This window comes from Salvelinus sp. IW2-2015, linkage group LG4q.1:29 (genome assembly GCF_002910315.2).
Source record: "Salvelinus sp. IW2-2015 linkage group LG4q.1:29, ASM291031v2, whole genome shotgun sequence".
Lineage (NCBI taxonomy): Eukaryota > Metazoa > Chordata > Actinopteri > Salmoniformes > Salmonidae > Salvelinus > Salvelinus sp. IW2-2015.
Genome location: NC_036842.1, coordinates 57,961,201 through 57,975,408, shown reverse-complemented (window position 1 = coordinate 57,975,408; position 14,208 = coordinate 57,961,201). Strand labels below are relative to the sequence as shown.

The 14,208-nt window shown below is 43.4% G+C and overlaps 1 protein-coding gene across 1 annotated transcript in view; it reads left to right on the top strand.

Moving 5' to 3' along the window:
* shisal1b (shisa like 1b) overlaps nt 1-14,208 on the top strand; it is a 65,952-nt gene extending 51,744 nt beyond the window's left edge. Inside the window, exons 4-5 of the mRNA XM_023985167.2 lie at nt 5,649-5,956; nt 11,239-14,208. Coding sequence (XP_023840935.1) covers nt 5,649-5,956; nt 11,239-11,243 — 313 coding nt within the window. The 3' untranslated portion in view covers nt 11,244-14,208. The remainder of the gene's footprint in view (nt 1-5,648; nt 5,957-11,238) is intronic.

The following is a 14,208-nucleotide window of genomic DNA, read 5'->3' as shown; positions in this document are numbered from 1 at the left end:
WAAAAAATCCCCATAAAATCCATCATTTTAAACTAGAGATATCTGAGATATCTTTTTTTCATGGGCTGCATCTCAATCCACCACATCTGCAGATGTCGGCCTTACCTATCTGCGGTGGAAGGTGGCCAAGCTACAGTGATGTTTGTCAAACCATGAGACAGAAAATCTGTCTTCTCATGAAAACGTCTGTAGTGTCCGAACGGTTTGAACTATAAAATAATATGACCACTCTATGGAAAAATGTGACGTTTTGCTCCACGACCCCCACAAGTGTCATGGGACTCATCTGAAGCGAACCCATACAAATGAATGGGACTATGGAGGTAGTTTTGTGCCAACAAAAATAAGGGGTTAAATAATTGACCAAAAAAACTAAACTATATCCTGAGCTTTCTTATATCTCCTAGATATAGGACAGACCATAGCTGCAAGAAGTAGTTTGGGGGTGGGGGTGCTGCAGATTTTTTTTTGTCCCCACTGAAGGCGTCAGTAACGGCTAATACAGGACTAGTAAAGGCCCAGTGAAAAGAAATGTCACAAAATGTATTTGAGCGTTTACCAGCGTTTGTAACTTGAGTCTGATATTTATCTGTACAAAACAGTTAATATGATAATAATTGTGGAATATAAATATACTTGTTTGATACAGTTGAAGTCGGAAGTTTACATACACCTTAGCCAAATACATTTAAACTCAGTTTTCACAATTCCTGACATTTTATCAGAGTAAAAATGTCCTGTCTTAGGTCAGTTAGGATCACCACTTTATTTTAAGAATGTGAAATGTAYGAACAATAGTTGTGAGAATGATTTATTTCAGCTTTTATTTCTTTCATCACATTCCCAGTGGGTCAGAAGTTTACATACACTCAATTAGTATTTGGTAGCATTGCCTTTAAATTGTTTAACTTGGGTCAAACGTTTCGGTTAGCCTTCCACAAGCTTTCCACAATAAGTTGGGTGAATTTTGGCCCATTCTTCCTGACAGAGCTGTTGTAACTGAGTCAGGTTTGTAGGCCTCCTTGCTCACACATGCTTTTTCAGTTCTGCCCACACATTTTCTATAGGATTGAGGTCAGGGCTTTGTGATGGCCACTCCAATACCTTGACTTTGTTGTACTTAAGCCATTTTGCCACAACTTTGGAAGTATGCTTGGGGTCATTGTCCATTTGGAAGACCCATTTGCGACCAAGATTTAACTTCCTGACTGATGTCTTCAGATGTTTCTTCAATATATCCACATAATTTTGCACCAGTGCACCAGTCCCTCCTGCAGCAAAGCACCCCCACAACATGATGCTGCCACCCACGTGCTTCACGGTTGGGATGGTGTTCTTTGGCTTGCAAGCCTCCCCCTTTTTCCTCCAAACATAACGATGGTCATTATGACCAAACAGTTCTATTTTTGTTTCATCAGACCAGAGGACATTTCCCCAAAAAGTACGATCTTCGTCCCCATGTGCAGTTGCAAACCGTAGTCTGGCTTTTTTATGGCGGTTTTGGATCAGTGGCTTCTTCCTTGCTGAGCGTCCTTTCAGGTTATGTCGATATAGGACTCGTTTTACTGTGACTATAGATACTTTTGTACCTGTTTCCTCCAGCATCCTCACAAGGTCCTTTGCTGTTGTTCTGGAATTGATTTGCACTTTTCGCACCAAAGTACGTTCATCAACGCGTCTCCTTCCTGAGCGGTATGGCGGCTGCGTGGTCCCATGGTGTTTATACTTGCGTACTATTGTTTGTACAGATGAACGTGGTACCATCAGGCGTTTGGAAATTGCTCCCAAGGATGAACCAGACTATTCAATTATTTTTCTGAGGTCTTGGCTGATTTCTTTTGATTTTCCTATGATGTCAAGCAAAGAGGCACTGAGTTTGAAGGTAGGCCTTTAAATACATCCACAGGTACACCTCCAATTGACCCAAATTATGTCAATTAGCCTATCAGAAGCTTCTAAAGCATGACATCATTTTCTGGAATTTTCCAAGCTGTTTAAAGGCACAGTCAACTTGGTGTATGTAAACACCTGACCCACTGGAATTGTGATACAGTGAATTATAAGTTAAATAATCTGTCTATAAACAATTGTTGGAAAAATTGCTTGTGTCATGCACAAAGTAGATGTCCTAACCGACTTGCCAAAACTATAGTTTGTTAACAAGAAATTTGTGGAGTGGTTGAAAAATMAGTTTTAATGACTCCAACCTAAGTGTATGTAAACTTCCGACTTCAACTGTATATGTTTTTCAGTTTCTTGAAATAATTTGTAAATGCAACTTATTTCTATGTGAAAACTGAAATGGTCTATTCGTTCCTTTTCCATTTTAGTAGACATTCTTATCTAGAGCAACTTACAGAAGTGAGTGAATACATRTTCATACTTTTTCATACTGGTCCCCTGTGGGAATCGAACGCACAACCGTAGCATTGCAGTAGTAAAGGCCAAATTCAATATTTTATCCAAAAATACAAAAATAATTCAATTTGTTAGCTTAGTCGAACCCCACCTCCCAACGGCTTAGACTTTTAGAGGTAAAAAAAAAAGAAAGTCTAAAACCGGTCGCGCAAGCAAATMATCATTATGATGTTGTTTTARCTGGATGCTTCATGTACAACCTGCACCCCTGCTACATTTTACTGGTAGATGGCGKCTTCAGGTTTTCGGGAACACATTGTAAAGTAACTTGACACTGTGTTGATCAGTCAGCGCAAATTTGGATTATAATGACCAGAAGAAAAGTGCATTGACAGAGGAAGGAGCAAACTGAATTAATGCGTAAGGTAAGGGCTAGAATTAGCACTGGATCTCTGGTGTGTGCATGTATTAGAAATTAGCAGCGTGGCAGTTTTTCTAAAGTTCCCAAAGTTTGGTGTATCTAACTACCTATAATAGAAGCCAAGGACATTCGCTAGTTAAATTTTTGTTGTGCTCTGATTACACGTAAGTGTCCAAGTCAGCAGTTTATTTCAGTTTACTTCAGGTTGCTTCAGTTTACTTCAGGTTGCTTCAGTTTACTTCAGGTTGCTTCAGTTTACTTCAGCCGCATGAAAAACCTTCAATAGCTAGCTACCTACCTTTCGCTTCTCATCCAACTGGTGTAAGTTAGCTAACTACAGCTGCTWGCCTTCTACTAGCTAGCGATTTATGTTGAGTAAGAACCACGGTTCGGCTAAAAATATGTTAACATTTGTAGCACATCGTTGGCTTTTATTGGCCAGAAATGTGCACATGAGTGCAGTAAATTGTGAATTTAATTTAAAAACGGATGCGCCTACAAACTTATTCAGTCCAAATGGATCTAAGTCTAATGGTCCTGGCCTCCCGAGTGGTGCAGTGATCTAAGGCAGTGCTTGAGGCGTCACTACAGCCCTGGGTTCGATCCCAGGCTGTGTTACAGCCGACCGTGACTGGGGGACCGATGAGGCAGTGCACAATTGGCCCAGCATCATCCAGGTTAGGGGAGGGTTTGGCCAGCCAGGATTTCCTTGTCCCATGACGCTCTAGCGACTCCTTGTGGCGGGCCTAGCGCCTGCAAGCTGACTTCGGTCGCCAGTTGTATGGTGTTTCCTCCAACACATTGGTGCAGCTGGCTTCCYGGCTAAGCGAGCAGTGTGTCAAGAAGCAGTGCGGCTTGGCAGCGTCGTGTTTRGGAGGACGCATGGCTCTCGACTTTCGCCTCTCCCGATTCCGTATGAAAAAGGGGTAAAAGTACACAAAAAAAAATACAAAAATAAGGTCACCTTATGTGCAATGTAGCCTCGTTTTAATTGGACGTCTGGAATTTGAGCTAGGTTTAGGAAAAAATTTGTCTAACGACCATAATGCTAATGACACATCAAACATCCGGTATAGTGGTTCRTGGTAACCGCTGGATGAATCATGACGATAAGCGGGGAGGGTGTTGTGTACCTCCGATCAAGTTGATTTGACGGTAGAGATACTTGGTTTACATATGATGGTAGGGCGATATGAATTTAACATTGAGCTTCAACCAATGCACACTATATATAATATACTACAACACACTACACTAATATAAGTAGATACACTAATATAGATAGACTTGAAGACACATCTCTATGGAGACCGACAGCTCTGTCTGCAGCAATCGAGTGGAACTCAGGAAGAGAAGAGACATCCCATAGTGTGTATAGGAGCACCGTATGAGGACACTGACAGACAGAAACACAGACTCTGTCAGAGCTCTCGCTCTTATTCTGTCTGTCTCTCTCCTCTAATACCCTGTCAGCGGGGTGCTCTCTCAGACCAGTTACACATGCCCTTCGGCAGGCCAGGATATTTCATCTAGTGGCTGATGGGAGGCCATTTCCTCCTCCTCCCCTCTGGACTGCAGAGTTGAAGTGGTGATATTTCCCACTGGCCTCAGATTCAACTGGCCATAGCTCTGTGTCTGGGACTCTGAGCATCATGGCTAAAGTGTTACGGGCATGAGAGTGTTAATAGGCTATTCTATTACTGCGGGCAGTGATTGGACCAGTCACTGGGATTAGSAAATTATTACTTTATGTGTATCTGTTAGGAAATTCTTTGTGTCTGTGTCATGATCAGTCTCAGCTATTTGTCCTTTCATTTTGGCTTGTTTAACATTGTCTAACGTTTGTTTCTGACGGCTGTCCAAACAGTTGGGTTTGCTTACTCTAAGGTTAAATCAAATGCACTGCTGGAAGGATGCCCTGCTGCTCTTAAATASACAAATGTACACATCACCACAGACTAAACCATGCAAACAGCTATATGTCAGCTATATGTCACACAGGCACAGGGGGAGGTGAGGAGAGGTAAACATGGTTTTCATATGGGTTTGAGTGCAGTTATTATTTGAGTGCAGTAGTTATTTCTCTAATGGACAGCTCTGTTCCATAAAAAATKAAAAAATCTTTATTACAAGTGTCGTTCATAACGCTGTTCATCGAGGTATTATCACGCTTTAAGGTATGACCGAGGTGCAGACAGTGTTGAAGAAACTAAAGTTTATTCTATAAAACAGGGGCAGGCAAACAGGTCAAGGCAGGTAGGGGTCAATAATRCAGAGAGGGTGTAAGGCTCCGGAACAGCATGCAGGCTCAGGTCAGGCAGGAAAGGTAAAAACCGGGAAACTAGAAAACAGGGACTATWGGAAAGACAGGAGCAAGGGAAAACGCTGGTAGCTTTGAACAAACAAAACAAATTGGCAGAAAACACAGGTATAAGTACCCGGGGGATAATGGGGAAGATGGGTGACACCTGGAGGGGGGTGGAGACGAGCACAAGGACAGGTGAAACAGATCAGGGCGTGACAGGTTACTGTAATTGGAAACTATTTGCAGACATTTACCGTACAGGTGATTTATGGAGCGGAGCGTGAATCTGAAAAAGGTGCTAATGTGGACCACATAAATCCTTATGGAGTGTGAAATGCATTAATAAATGTGTTGGGATGAAAAACTGGGACCAACGTTTGGAGAGAGAGATATATTAAGATGGATAGGCAATTAGAATCACCCTTTACATCTCAGTAACACTTTCTTAAACATAATATATGTTTACCAAAAATATGCTTAAAATGCATACAAAAAAGGTGAATACATATAATTATATATTATGCCATTCTCACTTTCTCTATTTCCCCTATCACTCCCATACAGTAACTATACAGCCCTGGTAGGAGTGTGGATCTATGGCTTCTTCGTCATGGTGCTGCTAGCCTTGGACTTCCTCTACTACTCGGCCATGAACTATGAGCTGTGCAGAGTATACCTGGAGAAGTGGGGTCTGGGTGGGCGCTGGCTGAAGAAAGCCAGGAGCCAGTGGCACCAGCCAGTCCCAGGAGAGGAGAATGAGACCCAGGCACAGACCCAGGGTCACCCCATGGCCCTCAGCCACCAGCACCCCAGACACAGCCTCAGAGGAGAGGACCAGAGCCCCACGAACCCTAGCACGCCCCCACCGTCTGGTAAGTCACTCTGTCGCCAGCATTCAGTGGATGTCCACTCAGACTCATTGTGTATTATATACATGGCTACACTATTACATTGTACTGTAAGGACATAGAGTTGTCAGGGTCAGGACACTAACACATTCAAATGCCAAATGTTTCTGRGTTATTTTGCTGGAAGGCATAGATGGGGCAGAGAGGACAATTGCTGATGATCTCATTCTGCACAGCAAAAGCACAAGGGAGCCTATCGCATTCTCCCTCGGGATTCATCACCTTACGTTGTCTCATCCTCATTACGTCTTGTAGAACGGTACGATGTTGCTAAGGGAAAGTTGCCATAGCAGTCCATCAGAGCAACATGTCTCCATAAGGAGAGGTTTGGTATCTCCAGCAGCAGTCCTTCCTCCCCCATCAGCTGCGTAGGCTGACAGGGAATCTGAACCACTGAGCCTCCCCACACACTCACCTGCTGTAACCTTTCCCGCAAACACACACGCGTATGTAGATGTACACACACACACACACACACACACACACACACACACACACACACACACACACACACACACACACACACACACACACACACACACACACACACACACACACACACACACACACACACACACACACACACACACACACCTACCTACCTACCTACCTACCTACCTGCCTGCCCCCCCACTCACACAGACAGACACACACGTTTGTGCCATCTCTTCCCACACACACTCCTATGCTCTCTCCATTTCTCCCCCCACACACACGCAAGGACCTGCTCGATACCATACACTCGCCCAACATGCCCCTTCAGTCACTCGCACCACTCGGAGAGAGGAGGAAAGTGAGAGACACCCTAAATACTGTAGTAGCTATGGGACACACATCAAGCCTTGACACACATATCTATCATCAAAGCATTCAAAGAACAGCTGGATCAAACACCGTCAGAACAACCTAAATCTTTGGCTAAAAACTTAAATTATTCAAACCGATCTCTGTCTCAGGTGTTCTCTAGAGGTCCAGGAGATGGCTTATACTCAGACAGTCAGACAGTCAGACAGTCAGACAGTCAGACAGTCAGACAGTCAGACAGACATACAGTCAGACAGACAGTCAGACAGACAGTCAGTCAGTCAGACAGTCAGACAAACAGACAGACAAACAGACCTCTGGGCCAAGCCATCTCTCTGACTGTCTATGATAACTTAATGAGGGCAGAGATATGACAAATGGGTTTGTGGCCGTGCCAGACCATGATAGCCAGATTTTGACAAAGACAGAGGAGCTTGGCAGTGGAAGGGGATCCTGGGGCTGTTTTAGTGGTGAATACATGCCTAACTACCACTGGGACATGTCCACAGAGACACATGTCCATAGCACTTGTCCTACTGATGAATATATGCCTAATTAGAACCTGCCATGATCGAGGAGCTCAGATACTATCTGTCCTAGTGGTGAATACATGCTTTAAAGTCCCCATGCAGTCTTTTTAATTTTTATTTTTTTAAATAATCACTGTATGTCTAATAAATCACTGTGTGTTATTTCATGAAAATAACTCCAAATATATATTTTTCAAATTTATTCCTGAGCCTTTTTTGGCCATTGAAATGCTCAGTCTGATCAAGTGGGCGTTATGAGACAAATGTGAAGATATTTACGTACACAGCCCTGATTGGTTGATAGGATGGTCTAATGCCCACCCCATACCCTATGAAGGTTCAAACAGCTCTTACTCAGAAATGGCATTATCATAATTTTCACAATTTCAGTGTTATATCAACATGGTGTGGAAATATAAAAACAAATAAAACAGGCAAATCAAGTTTTTAACAGCACTGCCCCTTTAACTACAACGTTAGATCGAGACGCCAGTTCAGTCTGAGAAGCCTCATCAACTTCAGCCAGGGCTACTTGACCCTACAGGCAACAGCCCAACTTCAGACAAAACATGGGGTCTTTGAAAGTAGATCAGAATTGGGTCAGGAATAAGGTGTTGTAATGGATGATTGATAGTCAGTGCTTTGCATTGTGACTCCATAAGGTTGGTATAGATTGCGTTGAGTTCTTTAACTTCACTATGAGCTTGTTCTGAAAATAAAGACGTATGTCTATTTTATTTAGACATTTGGGCTCCCGAGTGGCGCAGCGGTCTAAGGCACTGCATCTCAGTGCTAGAGGTTTCATTACAGACTCTGGTTCGATTCCAGGCTGTATCACAACCGGCTGTGATTGGGAGTCCCATAAGGCGGRGCACAATTGGCCCAGCGTCGTCCAGGTTAGGGTTTGGTCGGGGTAGGTGTCATAATAAATAAGAATTGGTTCTTAACTGACTTGCCTAGTTAAATAAAGGTTAAATAAAATAAGAAATGGAGACTAGACTTACTCTGGCTTACTCAGCTCGTAGCATGTATGCTTTCTGTAAACATTCATTTGTATGATATTTTCATAATAATGTACAAAGTTATGAATAAAAAATTATGCTCTCTTCCAAATGACAAAAAACATTGAGATGACAGAGAACAAAGGCTCCATTCAATCAAAAGCTGTTTTTCTGGGATGAGGTTAAAATAACATTGCAATTGTCTTACACTGAAAACTCTATAACCAGTTGTAACTGAATAGCTTCCAGAATTTGTTGCCCAAACAACACGTCATCATCAGAGGGCCTTGAGTTTAGTTGCGAGGGACAGAGCTGTATCACCAGGGTCAGGGAGGATGATGGGTAATGGCTGAGAATTAGACTTGTACTTAGACATATGTTTGTTGGTTGGAGTCTCAGAACTGGGGCATCTCCAATACTTTTTYAAGTAGAAGTATCAGATCATTTCGCTGTATCTACTTCCTCTTGTGGAGGAATTGCAGCCTGGCAAGTGAATGTGTGGGAACACTGTTTGCCATAAGGCTACTTGAGAAGGCTGGTATGTGTGCACAGCCTTAGATCTGTTACGGGCTCTGTGTAGGTGGCCMGGGAATCTGATATTACTTTCTCTCCGTGGATAGATAAAMGCCCTTTATAAAAAAAAATCTGCTTAAACAAATACAGACGGCTTAACCAGGTACTGTGTGTTCTGGCTAAAAAGAAAAGACAACACGCATTGATCAGGAAAAGGAAAAAACAGCCATGTATTTACAGTAATCCGGTGGGTCCAATATAGATAACAGACAATAAATCCCCTTGTTAAAGTATAACAAAGAATATGAACAGTGGGATCATGGCAGTATCAAGTACGCTCCGAGCACCACGCGATAAAAACACTCGTCGCACAGTAATGAAACGGGATGTCCTACTGACGGTTACAWAGTCTCAGATCGAGTTAAAACGTCTGATTTATTAAGGCCATCTCTCTCTGCCCAGGGGTGGGGTGATACCTCCTAACTCTCTTGATACCCTCTTCACCCCATGTCTGATGGACGCCGGACCAGAGAGAGGTCCTGGATTCAGTTTTTTTGATGTAGGCAGCCTTCTCTTCTCTATTATTACTGGTGCACTTCACATTCCTCATGTGCCCGTGCTAATACAAACTTAGTATGATGCTTCAGAGCATCATAAAAAAGAGCTGAAATCCAATATCGTTTAATTCAGGTTTGACAACACAGTAAGAGACGATATGACTGCTGAGYGGTTGGTGTGTAATGTGTCATAAAAAAAAGCGAAAAATCCATTCCCTCTCTACAGTATGTTTGTTGGTGGAATTAACAATACATGAGTGTATGCTGATTTGATGAGTGAGGATATGCCAGCTACAAGAGCATTGACAGTGTGAAAACAGAGTAGGCAGCCAGCAACATTCCATATCATATTAATACTGCATGGTGAAGATCTATCTCTACGGTGATCAACGCCAGGACAACTTGGCATCAGATCCAAGCAACCTGGCCAAGCGCTATATACTACACCACCCACCTCCTGGGTGGTGCCTGCCTGCCTACCTGGCTGCTTCAAGAGGCCTGCACAGGTCAGCCAACCAGAGTGGTCCAAACAYGGTGGCATCTGTCATCACATTTACAGGCCCTGACTCAGAGCTGAGCCATCTGCTTGGTTGTCACCTAACAGCCATTTCCAGTCAGGCCTCTGTGACTGAGATATCATATTGGCAAGTCTGTCGCCTGGCAAATGGAGACTGGTTTATGATTCATCAGATGGTCAATGTCTGGTACATTGCTTTGATTGTACTTGACCATATGGCAGAATACACACCTACACTTACAGTACCCATCTGCTTGCCAGTCTGCCAGAGCAGTGAGTGACACAATAATATCACACAGATACCCCTCGCTCATGCCAGATTCTTCCAGAAATATGCTTGATAGCTTCAAACAGCTTTCATATCATTTTCTTTGTCCACAAGTGTCGTGATCAATGCTTGTGTCTATTTCCTGCATATTCACACATTATCTTTGAACCACAACTTTAGCTGAAGTGTTTTGTGTGGTAATGACTGAGTTGTAAATAATTAAATCAAGTGAGGCTGTCCTGTGTTTGCAGGGTTGGGGAGTAACTGATTAAATGTAATTAGTTACATGTAATCTGATTACAAAAAACCATGTAATCAGCTACGTTACCAGCAAAAATGTTGTAATCGGATTACAGATACTTTTGAAAACTAGATTATTACTTCTTGGATTACTTTTAAATTCAGAAAGGATGTTTGCGGGGAATGAATGCATAATGACACCTTTCTGTTTACCCAGTGACATTCAATTCAGAATTGAAAAAAAGCATACGTTCAATAGTTTGTTCCACCTGAGCGAGTCTGACCACAAGACACAGACCACTTTTTGTCTTCTTCTAATGCCTCTTAAGGGGTAAGTAATCCAAAAGCAACTGAAAGTAATCAGATTATTTGAGTTGTGTTACTGATGACAATTTTGGGCAGGTAACTAGTGACTATAATGGATTATATTTAGAAGGTAACCTACCTTTCCCTGTGCGTGTGTGTGTGTGTGTAGAGCAGCATGTCCAGGCCCTGTCCAATTAGAGAGTATCACTCTCCATATGGTGGCCTAATTTACATTTTAAAAATGCACAACACAACACAGCCTGGTAGAGAGGAATCATCAGGGAGGGGAATGGTTGTTGATTTTTCTTCCTTTCTTCACTTCACTGCAATTAAAAATAGATCACAACAATAACGATGTCATGCCTTTTTCCCCACTGGCCTTGTGCAATACAAACAAGGAGAAGGCTGAGACTACAGTATATGTGGCTGGTTAATTTAGCTGGGTGATGGGTTCCATACTCCTGTTCCAAGGGTTTTAATACTATGTCACTTTCCTTTTTTTCCATTCAGACTGAAGCTGCGAGAGGATGAATGGATAGAGCAGCGATGCTGAGCAGAGCACGCCGRAGAAGATAGCACGGCTCCGACACCTGTCTCTGTCTGGCTGGATTATTTACACAGTAACATACCACAGGGTGGCTGTCCCTGCCGGAGCTAGCAGTTAGCTAGCAGGACCTGCTCACCTCCATTCCTCTAAACACCTTCACCACTGAACCAGCGGAACCAGGCCAAAGGTCAACACTAGACTACTATGAAAGGTCCTGGCGAATGGAGCTGCTGCTACCCAAACACTGTTAAGGAACAGGTCACAGGCACTGAAAGTGATCATGAAGAACCCCTGCATGGGCTGGGGCTGTTCTAAGAGGACGCCAATGGAAACTGAAACCGCAACTGAACAACTGAACAAGGGGGGCTTTGTTTAATGTGTGTGTTTGAGTGTTGATTGTACTTTGTTGCTGTGTGGGGTTAAATTCAGTAGTAGTCAGAAGAGGTAGTGGGTGTATCTCTTGGTGATTTATTTAATGTAGACTAGTCAGGGACTTTTTACGAGTGGTAGACATTCTACACGATTCACCATGATGCTTAGCATCTCTTTGGAGCTAAAATTAGGACATAGACTGGCTCAATCGCTGAGGATAGATTTAATGGGACGGTGAAGTCTATGGAACAGACATATTTCAGCATAATGAACCTTTATTGAATACGGTGGCCCCTCCCCTTCAAGTCACCCTGTCAGCCCAGCAATCAGGGAGAGTGGAGTGCTGACAAAATAATCACTTCAGTGGTTCCCACTGAAAGGTGTTACACTGCAAAAAAAGTGAAATCTAAGCAAGTCTAAATATCTTCAATTGAAATATCTTTCTTGTTTTTTCAGGGGATAAAGCTCAACACTTCACTCATTTCTGACATGAACTTTCTTATTGATCCATAAAGTGCAGTCTTTGTGGTGTTGGGAGGGGTGAGAGAATAAAGCATCTGTTCAGGTCAGCAGACTGGGAGGGGGATGGAGTGTGATGGGGGAAAGACCAGGCGGTATATAGTACTGTACCGGGTTATGTCTCTACTCACTCTACCCCAATTCTGAAGCTGTAACCTGCGATCTGGCAGCAGCTTAGCCAGTACATTTTGTGCAGAGAATTCCTGGACTGTACGCACCGTGCAGCAGGCAATACACCACAGTGTCGTTGGTAGGGGCCAACCAAGAGGGCAGACCCATAAATGGTTCTCTGGGAGTTACTGGAAATACCACCAATACTCCTGAACAGCCACTAGGCAGGAGGAGCAGGACAACTATCCCCAATATACTAAAACGGCAAACTGAACCTGCCAATTTAGACTAAAGCTGCTTCTCTGAAGTGTGCAGAGGCCCCAAAAAAGAAAGTGTTACAATTTTCTGTTACATCAATGACCATGGCTGGCAATACACACTGAGTGTACAAAACATGAAGAACACTTTCCATGACATAGACTGACCAGTTGAATCCAGGTGAAAGCTATGATCCCTTCTTGATGTCACTTAAATCCACTTCAATCAGTGTAGATGAAAGGGTGGAGACYGGTTAAAGAAAGATTTTTAAGCCTTGAGACAATTGAGACATCCATTGTGTATGTGTGCCATTCAGAGGGTGACAAATGATTTGAAGTGCCTTTGAACGGGGTATGGTAGGAGGTAGTAGGTGCCAGGCGCACCAGTTTGTGTCAAGAACTGCAATGCTGCTGAGTTTTTCACGTTCAACAACTTCCTGTGTGCATCAAGGATGGTCCACCATCCAAAGGACATCCAGACAACTTGACACAACTGTGGGAAGCATTGGAGTCAACATGGGCCACCATCCCTTTGTAACCCTTTTGACACCTTGTAGAGTCCATGCCAAGACGAATTGAGGCTGTTCTGAGGGCAAAAGGGGGCAGTGCAACTCAATAATAGGAAGGTGTTCCTAATGTTTGGTATAGTCAGTGTGATCTCTTATGATTAGCAATAACGTTCAGATTTGGCCAGTTTGAGATAGTTAACTTCCGTATAGTCTAATTGCATGTTTGCTCCAGCAAACTTGTACCTTGTGCTGAGACACGATGCGCCCAACTGAAATAATTGGCCTGGACTGGAGAGCTGTGGAGGTGCTAATTGCGCTCTATCTCTTCGTCCTGCTTTTCTTCCTTCCTTCCTTCCTTTCTCTCTCTCTCTCTCTTACCCCCCTTTCCCTCTCTCTCCCACTCTCTCCTTACCTCCCTCCCTCTCTCTCCCCTCCCCCCCCTCCCCCCAGAAAGTGAGGCAGCATCAGCAGCAAGGAAGCCCGGAGGAGCAGGAATTTTAAACAGCTTCTGCAGTACAAAGGGGATTTAATTGGGCCTCAAAACAGGGGAAATGGCAGAGATCAGACATGCTAGGGAACACACGTCTCCTCCGGAACCCCAGTGCTGTGCTGCTGTAACAAAGCAAAACTGTGAGCAGGGAATTCCCTTCCCATCAACAATATGTAGTGGGGATAACTAGGGTAATGCCCCTGCCCTAGCAGGCAGTGTCAACAGACATGTTATGTAGGCTACAGCCCAGCAGTTGCCCCTCTTATCATAGCAATGCTAATGGGGAGCCTAACTGCAGCCCTCCCCAAACTGGAAGCCCAAACAAGGTCTGTGGTGTTATCTGACTTTCTGTTTTGTTTTCTTAACATGGACTTGACGTGACATAGTCGATATTGTAATCATTGCTGTAAGGATGGCAGAGCACTTATCTTTTAGTCTTGAGGTTGCTGTAGTAACAGTTGCCTTAGAGTGAATCTCCACTTGTGCACAGAAGCTTTGTAGTGATTGGTCGGTACCTGACTGTGGGTGTGGTGATGATGACCTGCATCACGCTCTGTCTATGTATTACCCACTAGAATGTACAGTTAGAAGCTGAATTGTTTCTGCACTTGTTAACTTTGTATTGTTACACCAGGGAGAAATAAAGATGTATCTTTTCCAGTGTGTTTAAACATT